General features: G+C 34.5%; 1 protein-coding gene across 30 annotated transcripts in view; it reads left to right on the top strand.

The window, feature by feature from the left end:
• Positions 1–14,283, top strand: part of DST (dystonin) — a 479,832-nt gene that overhangs the window by 321,565 nt on the left and 143,984 nt on the right. For 29 of the 30 annotated variants that reach the window (XM_025991085.2, XM_072734513.1, XM_072734492.1 and 26 more), the window contains 9 exons: positions 275–458; positions 1,377–1,534; positions 2,052–2,230; positions 2,819–2,957; positions 3,774–3,967; positions 4,849–5,011; positions 5,699–5,782; positions 6,495–6,602; positions 7,176–7,274. In XM_025991085.2, the coding sequence (XP_025846870.1) occupies positions 275–458; positions 1,377–1,534; positions 2,052–2,230; positions 2,819–2,957; positions 3,774–3,967; positions 4,849–5,011; positions 5,699–5,782; positions 6,495–6,602; positions 7,176–7,274 (1,308 nt within the window). Of the gene's footprint in view, positions 1–274; positions 459–1,376; positions 1,535–2,051; positions 2,231–2,818; positions 2,958–3,773; positions 3,968–4,848; positions 5,012–5,698; positions 5,783–6,494; positions 6,603–7,175; positions 7,275–11,197; positions 13,934–14,283 lie in introns of all 30 variants that reach the window. The other variant, XM_072734647.1, reaches the window with a different exon arrangement.

Raw genomic sequence — 14,283 nt, 5'->3', positions numbered from 1 at the left:
TACATTTTGGGAAGAGAAGATACGCTGTTTGGACTTATAGGGATGGATATAGTTTGATCTCATTTTTTTGATATTTTATACTCTTGTTTTTCCTAATCTATTAAAACTTGAAATTGTTAATAAAAAATAACATTAATTTCAAATCACTCTTCTATTTATGACTATTAGTATGAACTGACCTACACCAGAAGACCCTAACCTAAGATCTATCCCATTTAAATTTAGCTGTTAGTACTATAATCATTTGATCATATGGATCATTGGTCTTCTTTAGATAAAGACAATGTTACCTGGTGAACATCAGCAAGTTCTGAGTAACCTACAATCTCGTTTTGAAGATTTTCTGGAAGATAGCCAGGAATCCCAAATATTTTCGGGCTCAGATATAACACAACTGGAGAAGGAGGTTAATGTTTGTAAGCAATATTATCAAGAACTTCTTAAATCAGCAGAAAGAGGTAAAGCATGGGAATCCTTATCTTATTTTTTTTTTTTCCTCTCAGGGTGATTAGTCCAGGCTATTTTTTACTCTAAATGGGTATCTTGATCTTCGGTGTATTATATTACTCAGCCTATAATAGGTGGACACAGGTGCTGGAACATTAAAAGCACCGTTGTAGTAGGGAGATGTAAGGGGGGGGTGTTTCATTTATTTTTAAGTGATCAATTAATAAAAAGATGCCAACCAAATAATGGGACAAGCAGTGAATTCTTAATACATCTACTTTTCAACATTGTCACTATTTTGTAATGTTCAGAATGATCTTCTAGTTTTTGAAAAGATTCAGTTATTTTTCCATGTATCACACCTGGATTAAAAAAAAAACACTTGATTTTTTTTAGAACAGCTTAAGAGTCTTAGCAAAATTGAGAGGAAGGTACAGAGATATCCCATAACGAAACTTGGATTTTATACAGAGATTAAAGGAGAAGATTTTTGTCTAGTTAAGTTTTGTTAAATATATATTTTATTAATTCTTTTAGTATTACTTAGAGACAAAAAACTTTATTAGTAATCTATTTAAAACATTTTTAAACATTAACAAATTCTTTATCTACCTTTCATTTTTAGGATTTTTTTTTAAATTTTAAAAATTAACCTGTAGCTAATGTAATTCAGATTTTTGTGAACATATAACAGTGTAATATATTACTTTCCTTGGATATCATAAATCAGAAATTGGGACTTAGATAGCATTAGGAAAATTTTATTAACTGTTCATAAATTATAAGGTCTATTATTTGAAGGTTTATATCCTTAGGGTGGGATTGTGGTAATGTCCAGTGGTAGTAAAACTGCCAAATTAAAATGTTAACAGCAACATCCAGAAGACAGAGAACAAAGTGTTTTCCAAACATTATATTTATTTTCACAGAGGAGCAAGAGGAGTCTGTGTATAACCTCTACATCTCTGAAGTTCGAAACATTAGACTTCGGTTAGAGAGTTGTGAGGATCGGTTGATTAGACAGATCCGCACTCCATTGGAAAGAGATGATTTGCATGAAAGTGTGTTCAGAATCACGGAGCAGGAGGTGAGATTTGTAACTATCTTGGGACATAATGGACTCAAGGTAAATTACTGTCACAGTGACATTCTTTGTTGACTCCGGTGACTTCTCATGGGCTCAGCTTTGCCCACTGGTCACCTCGTGAGTTCTGATTATGTATTTATTGCTTATCGTGAACGAGAATTTTCTAATTCAGTTTTGCCTTTGACTTAGGTAAATGCAGAAACGTGTACCCTTTCACCCATTATGATAGAGTGTCTCGGGGTTTCTCATAGTGACAGTTGTGAATGCTTATTGATCAGCTGCTGGATGCAGAAGCACTAAGTTAGATGTTTGTGCCCGGGGAGATGGGCAGTAAAGGAATTACTGATGATAAAACTTGAAGGCCCAGGCTTAATTTCCTTGATAAAGAAAAAGTAAAGAATACGTAGTTTTTTAAGTCAGTGATTATAATGTAAATTGTGTGTTTTCAAGCTTTTTTCGAAAAGATGCCCCAGGTGGAGTCATAGCCTAATACCTATGTTTATTCTCTCTTCTATAGAAACTAAAGAAAGAACTGGAGCGACTTAAAGATGATTTGGGAACAATCACGAATAAATGTGAAGAATTTTTCAGTCAAGCAGCAACCTCTGCATCAGTTCCCACCTTACGATCTGAGCTCAGTGTGGTCATTCAGAACATGAACCAAGTCTATTCTATGTCTTCTACTTACATAGATAAGTATGTAACCTCTGTTTTAATATAAATTTGCTTCATTCAACTCCCATATTTATGTGTATATATATACACATATATATATGCTGTTCATTTAAAAACATTCATTTTTGAATATATATGTGTATATATATAAACATATATGCTGTTCATTTAAAAACATTCATTTTTTTGTCTTAATAACATCTATTAAATGTTTCTCTGGATTTATTATGCTTTCTGTTGAAAAGAAATATGCCTGAGGGAATAGGGCATGTGTATGCTTTTCCCACATTTTTGCCTAGGGTTTAGTCCCTCAGCTGTTGTAGCTTATAGGACTTTCCTCTCAAGCTTGGTCTAAATAAGGTTTGAAAGAAGACCACCTTACCCTGGAATCTCTTACAAAATATACCATCTGCAGGGCGTGGCATGGATTGGAGCACATGCCCTCCATTAAGAAGAGAGTTAGCTGAATGTTAATCTTGTAGTCAGTGTGTTTCATATTCCAAGATGAAGAACATGCTATATCTTGCATCATAAATGGTTCTTCAGGACTGCATTATTGGAAAATAAATGTTTACTAATAAGAGGCTATTGTCGCATTCTCTTTTTTAGACTGAAAACTGTTAATTTGGTGTTAAAAAACACACAAGCAGCAGAAGCTCTTGTTAAATTCTATGAAACTAAACTGTGTGAAGAAGAAGCAGTTATAGCTGACAAGAATAACATTGAGAATCTAATAAGTACTTTAAAGGTAATGCACCTCATTTATGGCTATTTGCTAAGATCACACTCTAAAAATTATTTCTCTAGTACCTAGATCTTCAGATATCAACTAGTAAATATCTTAATTTGAATACATTTATATTAATTTCATTTCATATCTCTACATAACCATACCTTAGTGTAAATAAGTCATTTTTATTTGAGGAGAGTTCTTCTCATTTGAAATTTGTGTCTTTTTGCGATAATAGCTTTTTATAATTAATTTGGGTCAGCAAAAGCAATTGAAGCTAAAAATTAAATTATTTCTAATAGATTCTCTTGCTGAAAGAGGTAGTTATTTTAAGACATCAAGGAAGTAAGTAGAGGAGTTAATTCAGGAAAGGAAAAAGACTGGTAGCTGTACTCATCTGTATTGATATTTCTATATGTAAAGTATTGAGTATGAAATCATTGCAAAGTAGTTGTGAAAAATTATCTCATTAATTTTTTTAATGCATGTATTCATTTTTAAACGAGATTAGTAGATGTTTAAGAAATAGGCAGTTCGAAAGACTTACAGAGGTAGCAAACTTACTCATGGAATATATATTTTTTATTAATGTGCAAATTCTATTAGCTTGAACTTTATATATAAAATTGGGGTTCTTTTTAGGTCAAAGTGCCATCAGAGATTGACAATTCTATATGGTTCAGCCTAATATATCATTTTTATATATGAAATGTAGTCTTTTCTTGATCTGATTTTATATCAGTCATTTGTAAATAAATTGTAAAAGGTAAATAATGTGTTTACATAGTGGGTGGTTGACAATTTTTATAACTTTCACCAATTAATGCATTTTAGCAATGGAGATCTGAAGTAGATGAAAAGAGAGAGGTGTTCCATGCATTAGAGGATGAGTTGCAGAAAGCTAAAGCCATCAGTGATGAAATGTTTAAAACATATAAAGAACGGGACCTTGATTTTGACTGGCACAAGGAAAAAGCAGATCAGTTGGTTGAAAGGTGGCAAAATATTCATGTTCAGATTGACAACAGGTTAGTATCCTTTTTTGTTCAGTTTCAGCACAGATTTAATTTTTATCCTGTATTCTAGGTAAAATCTAAACTTCTAGGTTTCTAAAAAAAAAAACTTCCATATACAGTTAATTTCATATAGTTACCTTCCATATACAGTTAATTTTGTTAATTGCAATAAAAAAGTGAAAGGAAATGGAATGTTTTTAGGACTCCTCTTAAAAGAAATGGAATAGTGTCCTTTCTCATTCATTTTAATGTTTATATAAATGCATATAAAATGCCTTTATAGCATAGTACCATTCTTGAGAAGTAAAATTATATTCAAATATATATTATTGAATCTGTAAAATACGTGTTATATGGGTTTAATATAGTGGTTTTAAAATCACAGGAACAGTAAATTGAACACCAATAAAAATTAATTTAAAAAAATAAATAAATAAAATCACAGGAACTGAGGTATTTTTATTTAATCACAGTTCTAGGAAGTACTTTCTTGAGTCCACATTGAACTGTCTTTTGAACTATATCATTATTTCAGAAGTAAACTGCCATTTATGCAAACTTTGGGTCCTTCAGACATACCGATTGATAACAATTATGATTACATTTCCAGTTTTCCTGATTTTTAGCTTTAGTCAGTTAGGCTTGAACCGGGAGTAACCAGTATCACTAAGTTGTACAACTCCAGGACCAAAATATCTATATTCGACCTATGCCAGTATGGTGTGCCCTTGGAGATAGCCCTCAAGGTGCTGTAGCCTTGAAATCTTTACACACACCCCTATTGTTGTACATAGTGCCCTGTGGTACAGTAATTTCATCTCTCCTCTCTGTATCTTCCACCCTCTTAATGGATACTGTTGGAAACAGTGACTACTTTGTTTTTATTCTCTTAGGTTACGGGACTTAGAAGGCATTGGCAAATCACTGAAGTACTACAGAGATACTTATCACCCGTTAGATGATTGGATCCAGCAAGTTGAAACTACCCAGAGAAAGATTCAGGAAAATCAGCCTGAAAATAGTAAAACTCTAGCCACACAGTTGAATCAGCAGAAGGTATGTAAAAACAGTTTCTTATATGAAGCTTTTGTCTGCATTTGGTCATTCATGACCATTATCTTCCTTTACCTCATTAAAAGAAAAAAGTCAGCAAGTATTTGGAGGAAGATAAGGAGGAAATCATAAATACTAAAATCCTGTAATCCAAACCTACATACATCATGTAGTTTGATTTTTTGGAAGTCATTTTCAAAAGTATAAGGAATAAGAAAAGAGCATGCTGGGACAGTCTTCAAATTTCTAATGGTCATTTAATCATCAGTATGGAAATCTCTTTATTAGTACTCTGCTTGCTACAATAGTTGGGATCCCAAAAATGGCTAGTGGTAGAAAATTAAATACCACACTTGACAGAGAATTAAATTATTTAAGATTTTTATTCTGTCTTGCGGGACAGTAGTGTCTAGTTTTGCTTTGATCAGGAGTAGGTGGATTCAAGGCCTTCGAGTCTATCTTTGGATGATTTCTGCAGAGTTTAGTGATTTCTGTTTTGGAAGCCCTCCCTGAGTGGGTCATTTATGTGGCTTAATGTAGAAGTTTGTCACTTGCCTAATTACATATTAAGTGCAAAGGGCTAAGAAGTTTTACTATTAAAAGGTATGGTTATTTCTTAGTTCCTGATCATCTTGGTTGAATAGTATAGAGTTCCTTGTTCTTTTCCTTCTAAACTCTATGTGTTTGTAGATGCTGGTGTCCGAAATAGAAATGAAACAGAGCAAAATGGATGAGTGTCAAAAATATGCGGAACAGTACTCAACTACAGTGAAGGTAAGAAGATTCAGTTACTTGCATCAAATTTAATTTTCAGCTATATGATTCAACAATATACTTTAAGAAAGAGTCTCTGCAAATCACTTCACTCTGTTAAATAGTGAAAACAGAGACTCTTAATTTGTGACACTTAGCTAATAATTCTCTGTTGTACATGTGAGTCACATGTCAGCCTCTGCTTCATTCATCCTCTCTCACACACGTGCACAGCAGCATACATACACACACCAGAATAGATGTATAGCTCTGAAATTGGTTTCTTATTGATTTGTGCATGCTTGTGTTTGTTTTTTCTCTCTCTTCTTTAACATCGCTAGAATATTCCCTGGAAGAACGTGACTTTCTTAGGAGACAGTTCCCATGGTTGAAGTTGCCAATGTCTGGGCCTATTTAGCCATCCAGATCTATAGTTCTGTTGCCTAGCCAGGGGAAAGGAAGGCTGAATATAACTAGCATATTATAACTAAATGATTCCATGAGCTCCTAAAGAGACTTGGGAAACTTTTATGACCACCCAAATGTTTCCAATTTTTATTACCACCTTGGAAACATCCCAGGATTAGATAGATTCCTAAAAATGTAGTTTTGCAGTAATTTTTAAATGTTATTCAGTGAAAGAAGCTAGGTTCAATTTCTGTGCATTGAGTCACTGTAGAATGGAGCATTAATGTTTTGCTTTAATTAATTGAATCTTATAACTCTTATACAGGACTATGAATTACAAACAATGACCTACCGGGCCATGGTAGATTCACAGCAAAAATCTCCTGTGAAACGCCGAAGAATGCAGAGCTCAGCAGATCTCATTATTCAAGAGGTAGTAAAAGTACAAGAGAGAAGCGAGGCGATCTAAAAGAGAGAAACAATACTTTAAAAATTGTATTTATATATTTGTATACACAAAGAAATTATAATTGTATACACATAATAGAAATTATGTATTTGTAATAGAAAACATGCCATTTTAACCATTTTTAAGTGTCCAATTCATTGGTGCTCAATACATTCACACTGTTGTGCAAATGCTGACTACTGTCCATTTCCAGAACTTTTTCCCTCATTCCAAAAGAGAAACTCTCTACCTAAACAGTGCTTTTCCTAAGGGTTGTAAAAACAACAACAAAAATTCTTGGAAAAGCTTTATTCAAGATTAATTATTAATTGCAGAGAATAACAAATACACTTTGCAATTAAATTTAGAGAAGAATTGTCATTTAGTATGTTTTGCACAACAGTAATAAGCCTATCCCTACCTACTTACAATTATTGGGCAATTGTGTATTTTACCATCACAAAGGCTAGTTAATGTTATAACTGTTAGTCAGTGTTCATTAAACTCATTTAGAGCAACTGGAGATTATGCTTTTATTGTTTATTTCATTTTTTGCAGTTCATGGACCTAAGGACCCGATACACTGCTCTGGTGACACTCATGACACAATATATTAAATTTGCTGGTGATTCATTAAAGAGGCTGGAAGAAGAGGAGGTAACCACTAACTATGAACAGCCAACTAAAAAGCAACTATGATATGTTTGGAAAACAAAAAAAGTTTTCATGACAAATTTAACATGGTTGATAAATAATTATTTAATTAGATGGTTACAATGAAAAAGAGTAGAGGCCTGCGATTTTTTGGTTTGTTTTTGATTCTCTCCAACAGGAAAGCATTTATTTTCACTCTAAGATGCTAATATTATTAGAGTTAATGTCTTTTTTTTTTTAATTTTTATTCATGATAGTCACAGAGAGAGAGAGAGAGAGGCAGAGGGAGAAGCAGGCTCCATGCACCGGGAGCCCGACGTGGGATTTGATCCTGGGTCTCCAGGATCGCACCCTAGGCCAAAGGCAGGCGCCAAACCGCTGCGCCACCCAGGGATCCCTAGAGTTAATGTCTTAAATGGCTCTATGAAATGTTGGCAGCAGCTTGGCAGAATTTTTTTCATTTTTCTCAAATTTGAGAAATATACTTCTTTGAAGTATAGTTAATACTGTTAAGATGTCTACAGAAATACTACTTAAAGTGTATTTTATACATTTTAAAGTAATTTACATCTTTAAGGATTTAAAACATAAAAAGCCATTAGTTTAGAAGAAGCAAGTTTTTCTACAAAATGATACTACTTTTTAAGGATTGTGGAGTTTTTTGTTTTGTTTTTATTGTTCCCCAAAAGATATGGTATATGGTAAAAGACTATTTCAGTACCATTCTAATTTGGAGGATTTCTCTGCTTTGATTCTACATTTAAAAAATATATTCAGAAATAGAGTAAGGAGTTACTTATGAAAATATATTGTCACAAAAGGCTATTGTATCTAATTTTGAAGGGATTATACTATGCTCTATTATCTTGATAATGCTTTCTATTCCTACCCTCAGAACAGACAAAAATAGTAGACAGAATGATAAAATAAGTAAATTGTGAGGCATTAGCCATTTAAATTAGACTGTTGAACTTCTGAAGATGATTATACTTACTTAGTGTAACTTCGTATGATGAAAGAACTGAAATGGTAGTGGATGTCTAATAGATGTTACTTTCTTATTTTCTACTTTTGCAAACTATTTTAGTCTGTTCAGAGGTAATAGATTTCTGCAACTAAATCACTAACATAGCTAATTGCAAGTCTTTACAACTGTATGCTTAGAAAGGAAAACCAGAATATCTGTAACCATTCCAATAGTTGGTATACATCTCATCTCTACAAGAACATCTATAATTTTTTTTTACATTTTCAGTTTTTGAGAGATATGATCCCACTTAAAATGATATGTAGATCTTTCAAATTGTATATTTAGTTAAATATCAGTCCTTTCCCTTTCCTATAGTATATATCTGATTGCACATATATGAGCCATTTTGCTCAGTTTATGTGATGAAGTATAATACTAGAAGTTGACAGAACCAAGAGATTTTTTAAAAAGCCTGATAGATGTACAGATTATGCTCATCATCTTTTGAAACATAAAAGATTCATACTCAATTAGAAAGTCGTAACATTATAGTTTACAGAAGACCATGAAGAGACTGTAACTTAAAGTAGATAAAAAAAAGATTTGCTGATTAAAAATTGACACTAAAAGATCCTATTAATGGATTGTCTCATAAAAAAAGATATATAGCTCAGTTTTCAGACTCAAGAGTGATATTTCTGAAACTGAATCTGTGAAGACTTACATTGGAAATCTGGGTCTGAGAGCAGAATTTTTTATAATAAACATAAAAAACAAAGAGGGTAAAGAGGGTATGTTAGAGTATCTATAATGGATGTTAGATAAAGAGATTTTCTAATCTATGTTGAGAGAAGAGTACATCAAATGTTAGTTGATGAGATTAAAGGACAGGATGTTTTTCCTTTAAAGAAAACTTGAGGAATTTGTTTTTATGAGTAAACTTGAGAGCTAAGAGAAAGCAAATCAAATAGGATTAAATTTCTTCTAGTAATTTCTGTAGTATTTGCCAAGAAATTCAGAATTATCTTGACAATGTGAGATTATTAACAGTTACTAAAATGACTGTAATTAAGGTACTGAGGGTTTAATAACAAAGATTTTTTTTCTGAGAGAATTTTCATTTTTCTAACCTCAGCACATGACAGAGAAAAGAGAGGGCTCAAAATCTTTCAGTGACAACTAAGTTTTAAAGGAGTTTTGATAAACAACTGAGGAAGACCCAGTTAGAAATTATCTCAAAAAATATTGAAAATTTAATATTTAAGCAGATAAAATGCTTCAATGTCACCAGGAGTTGACCCTGATAACAAAATAAAATAGAGCACTAATTATAGCAGGTTGTGCTTCAAAGTGCGTTTTTATATGAATTCGTATTATGAAAATTGGGTTAGCAAAGGAAACAACAGAAATTAATATCAAAATTATTGGGGATCAAAAATCAGAAGAAGCAAATTAAGATATATAGTCTATAATGTAAATTAAATTCTTGAAATTTACCAAAGCCTCTCAATGAAAAAAAAATCTGCTATCTAGGATAATTTCTTTGCTCTGTTTAGATGGTTTCTAATTATGAGGATTTTGAGTTGGTGATATGAATCTAATAGTCTTATGGTATTAATAAAGAGAGATTAAATTGGAATTCTATATTAGCCCTGATCATGCAGTCCTATAGTCAGTGCAGAATGTACTCCTCCCAGCTGAGATTGATTCTTCTATCAATTGAAAAAAAGTTTTCTTATATTTTATTCTGTATGTTAGAGTTGACTCCCTAAGTGTATTTTAAAAAACATTTATACTTAACAAATATCTTTATATTTATGAAGTATCTAAAGGTACTTGTCAAGGTGGATTCATATGAGGCATGTCATTAACGACAACAACAACAAAATCTGTGAGTATATGAAGCACGTCTTATGTAAAGCCCCCAGAGACTATAGCTGCCTTTGCATTAGCAGCTGATTATTATAATTGTCATAATATGGCAAGTAGAAACAAAAAAGGAATTCAACTTTAGAAATTATGTGTTTTTATATAATTTTCTTTCTTCCCTGTGTTATTTCTTGATTTGACTCTTCAAAGTAGTATCAAAATTCTGTGTTTTGTGTCTTTAACCATAAAATATGGAGATGTAAATATTTTATTTTCATATATTTTTTAAAAGATTTATTTATTTTATAGATAAAGAGAACATGAGTGGGAGAACCAGAGGGCAAGGGAGTGAGAATCTCCAGCATACTCCCCACTCATCACGGATCCCAACACTGGGGGTTGATCCCACCACCCTGAGATCATAACCTGAGCTGAAACCAAGAGTTGGACACTTAACCAACTGTGTCACCCAGGTGCCCCCTCCCACCTTTTTAAAAGATTTATTTATCTTAGAGAGAGAGATAAATATTATTTTAAATTTTCATTGGGCTAGGTATTGAAAAATAAATTTTTAAGTGTCATTCAGTTCCTTTATGCTTTTAGCTTGTCAGACTGAGTTGTGTGTGAAAGCAGAAAGGGTGCTACTGTGAGTTTTATTTCCCACTTTGTCGCTTACCCACTGTGTGAGTTTTCAAAACTGTTTGACCTCTCTGCACCTCGGTTTCCTCATCTATACAAGATTGGGGGCATGCTGTATGTTTTATAAGGTTCCTCCTTTCTTACTATAAAATCTTGAGCTAGCTAATTTTTAAAACAAAATTATTCCTGAGACACACACACACACGCACAAACGATTATTTGGTTTAGCAAACCTGACACAAAGGGTTTTTTTGTCTTGTCCCATTGCTGACTTTCTGAAGCTTATGCTCTGAGGAAGGTGGTGGTGGCAGTGGTGATGGTGGAGGTGATAGTGCTTGTCCTGCCTTTGGTTTCACTTGTTCTTATAAGCACTTTTATGAGCATCACTTCAGATTTTTTAAGATAAATTTGAATAGAACAGGTTTGACCCTTTAAACGTTTCTTGTAGATTAAAAGGTGTAAGGAGACTTCTGAACATGGGGCATATTCAGATCTGCTTCAGCGTCAGAAGGCGACAATGATTGAGAATAGCAAACTTACGGGGAAAATAAGTGAACTGGAGAAAATGGTAGCAGAACTGAAAAAACAAAAGTCCCGTGTAGAGGAAGAACTTCCAAAGGTCAAGGAGGCTGCGGAAAATGAATTGAGAAAGCAACAGAGAAACGTAGAAGACATTGCTCTGCAGAAAATCAGGGCTGAGAGCGAAGCCAAGCAGTACCGCAGGGAGCTAGAAGCCATCGTGAGGGAGAAGGAGGCTGCAGAACGGGAGCTGGAGCGGGTAAGAAAGCTCACGCTGGAGGCCGAGGCCAAAAGAGCAGCAGTAGAAGAAAACCTCCTGAGTTTCCAGAACCAGTTAGAGGAGAACACCTTTACAAGAAGAACCCTGGAAGATCATCTTAAAAGAAAAGATTCCAGTCTCAATGACTTGGAGCAACAAAAAAATAAGTTAATGGAAGAATTAAAAAGAAAGAGAGACAATGAGGAGGAGCTCTTAAAGCTGATAAAGCATATGGAAAAAGACCTGACATTTCAAAAACAGATAGCAGAGGACCGGTTGAAAGAAAAGCAGAAGATTGAATTGGAAGCAAGAAGAAGAATAACGGACATTCAGCTTTCATGTAGAGAAAAGCCATTGCCAGCCTGTGTGGTTGCACAGCCTACCTCATACAGAGGAGTAGCAGGTCTTCAGGAAGAGCAGGACAGACAAAAGACAGAAGAACTCAAACAGCAGGTAGACGAGCTAACGGTCGCCAATAGGAAGGCTGAGAAAGACATGAGAGAACTGAAGTATGAACTTAATGCCCTTCAGCTTGAAAAAACCTCATCTGAGGAAAAGGCTCGTTTGCTAAAAGAAAAACTAGAAGAAACAAATAATACACTGCGGTGCCTGAAGTTAGAGCTGGAAAGGAAGGATCAGGTGGAGGAAGGGTATTCCCAGCAGCTCAGAGAACTGGGGAGACAGCTGAACCAAACCACAGATAAAGCTGAAGAAGTCATGAAAGAAGCTAATGACCTTAGGAAAATAAAGCACAATTATGAAGTAGAATTAGAATCTCTTCAGCAGGAAAAAGGGAAACTGCAAAGAGAAGTCGACAGGATCACTAAGACCCATGCTATAGCTGAGAAGAATATTCAGCACTTAAATTCACAAGTTAATTCTTTCCAGGCTGAGAAAGAATCCTCTAATGAAAGAATACGGTTCTGCCAGAGAAAGTCAGAGCATCTAAAAGAGCAATTTGAGAAAAGCCATGCACAGTTGCTTCAAAATATTAAAGCTGAGAAAGAAAATAATGATAAAATCCAGAAGCTTAATGAAGAATTGAAGAAAAGTAATGACTGTGCAGAAATGCTAAAACAAAAAGTAGATGAGCTTACTAGGCAGAATAATGAAACCAAGTTAATGATGCAGAGAATTCAGACAGAATCGGCAAATGTGGTTTTAGAGAAACAAGCTATCCAACAAAGATGTGAAGCCCTGAAAATTCAGGCAGATGGTTTTAAAGATCAGCTACGTAACACAAATGAACACTTGCATAAACAGACAAAAACAGAACAGGATTTCCATAGAAAAATTAAATGCCTGGAGGAAGACCTGGCCAAAAGTCAAAATTTAGTAAGTGAATTTAAGCAAAAGTGTGACCAGCAGAACATTATCATCCAGAACACTGAGAAAGAAGTTAGAAATCTGAGTGCAGAGCTGAATGCTTCCAAAGAGGAGAAGCGACTAGGGGAGCAGAGGGTACAGCTACAGCAAGCTCAGGTGCAAGAGTTAAATAACAAGTTGAAAAAAGTACAAGATGAACTGTACTTAAAGACCATAGAGGAGCAGATGACCCACAGAAAGATGGTTCTGTTTCAGGAGGAATCTGACAAGTTCAAACGCTCGGCAGAGGAGTTTCGGAAAAAGATGGAAAAGTTAATGGACTCTAAAGTTATCACTGAAAATGACATTTCAGGCATCAAGCTTGACTTCGTGTCTCTTCAGCGAGAAAACTGCAGAGCTCAAGAGAATGCCAAGCTCTGTGAGACAAATATCCGAGAACTTGAAAGACAGCTTCAGCAATACCGTGAGCAAATGCAGCAAGGACAGAATGTGGAAGCAAATCATTACCAGAAATGTCGGAAACTTGAAGATGAGCTGGTAGCCCAGAAACGTGAAGTTGAATGCCTAAAGCAAAAGATGGATCAACAGATAAAGGAACACGAACATCAATTAGTTTTGCTCCAGAGTGAAATCCAAAAAAAGAACCCGACCAAAGACTGTACCTTCAAACCAGAGTTTGAGATGGCAGTAAATGAGTGTCCGCGCTCTGGAGACCTGCCCTCTAGGAACACAGGGCAGCTTCACCCAACGACCAGGTCTCCTCTGTTGAGATGGAATCAAGACCCACAGCAGTCAGAAGAAAAATGGCAACATCGGGTTGTTGAACAAATACCAAAGGAAGTCCAGTTCTGGCCATCAGGGGGTCCACCTGAGAAAGAGAAAAGCCAGCAATGTTACTCTGAGTATTATTCTCAGACAAGCACCGAATTACAGATAACTTTCGATGAGACAAACCCTATTACAAAACTATCCGAAATCGAGAAGATAAGAGATCAGGCTCTGTACAATTCCAGGCCCCTGGTTAGGTATCAAGATGACAAATGTGAAATGGACCTGGCGAAGCTTTTGGCCCCATTGGAGGTATACTCTGGATTCTGAGACCTTACCTCATACCATGTTTCCTCTCTTGTTTCCTTTCTCTGCTAGACTAAATTTTTTTAACAATGTTGAGTGAGATTGGCTCTTTGTAGTTCTGGCGGAAAATTATGCCATAGATTTCTAGAGATTGGCTTGAATCTTTACTATGAATTATCATTCTTTAATTTTTAAATGTTTGAGATTAAATACACAGATGTAATGGTTAGATCTATGGTATTATATTCTGAAGAATGTTTTTTTTTTTAGAAGCTAGTAAAACCAAGCTAGTTCACTTTAATTTCTATAGTTTCTTTGTAGAGATTTCACCTCAAATCTTTTTTAAGCATGCCTTT

This window comes from Vulpes vulpes, chromosome 1, assembly GCF_048418805.1.
Source record: "Vulpes vulpes isolate BD-2025 chromosome 1, VulVul3, whole genome shotgun sequence".
Lineage (NCBI taxonomy): Eukaryota > Metazoa > Chordata > Mammalia > Carnivora > Canidae > Vulpes > Vulpes vulpes.
The sequence above is the reverse complement of the archived record's forward strand: the minus strand, read 5'-3'. Positions and strand labels throughout refer to the sequence as shown.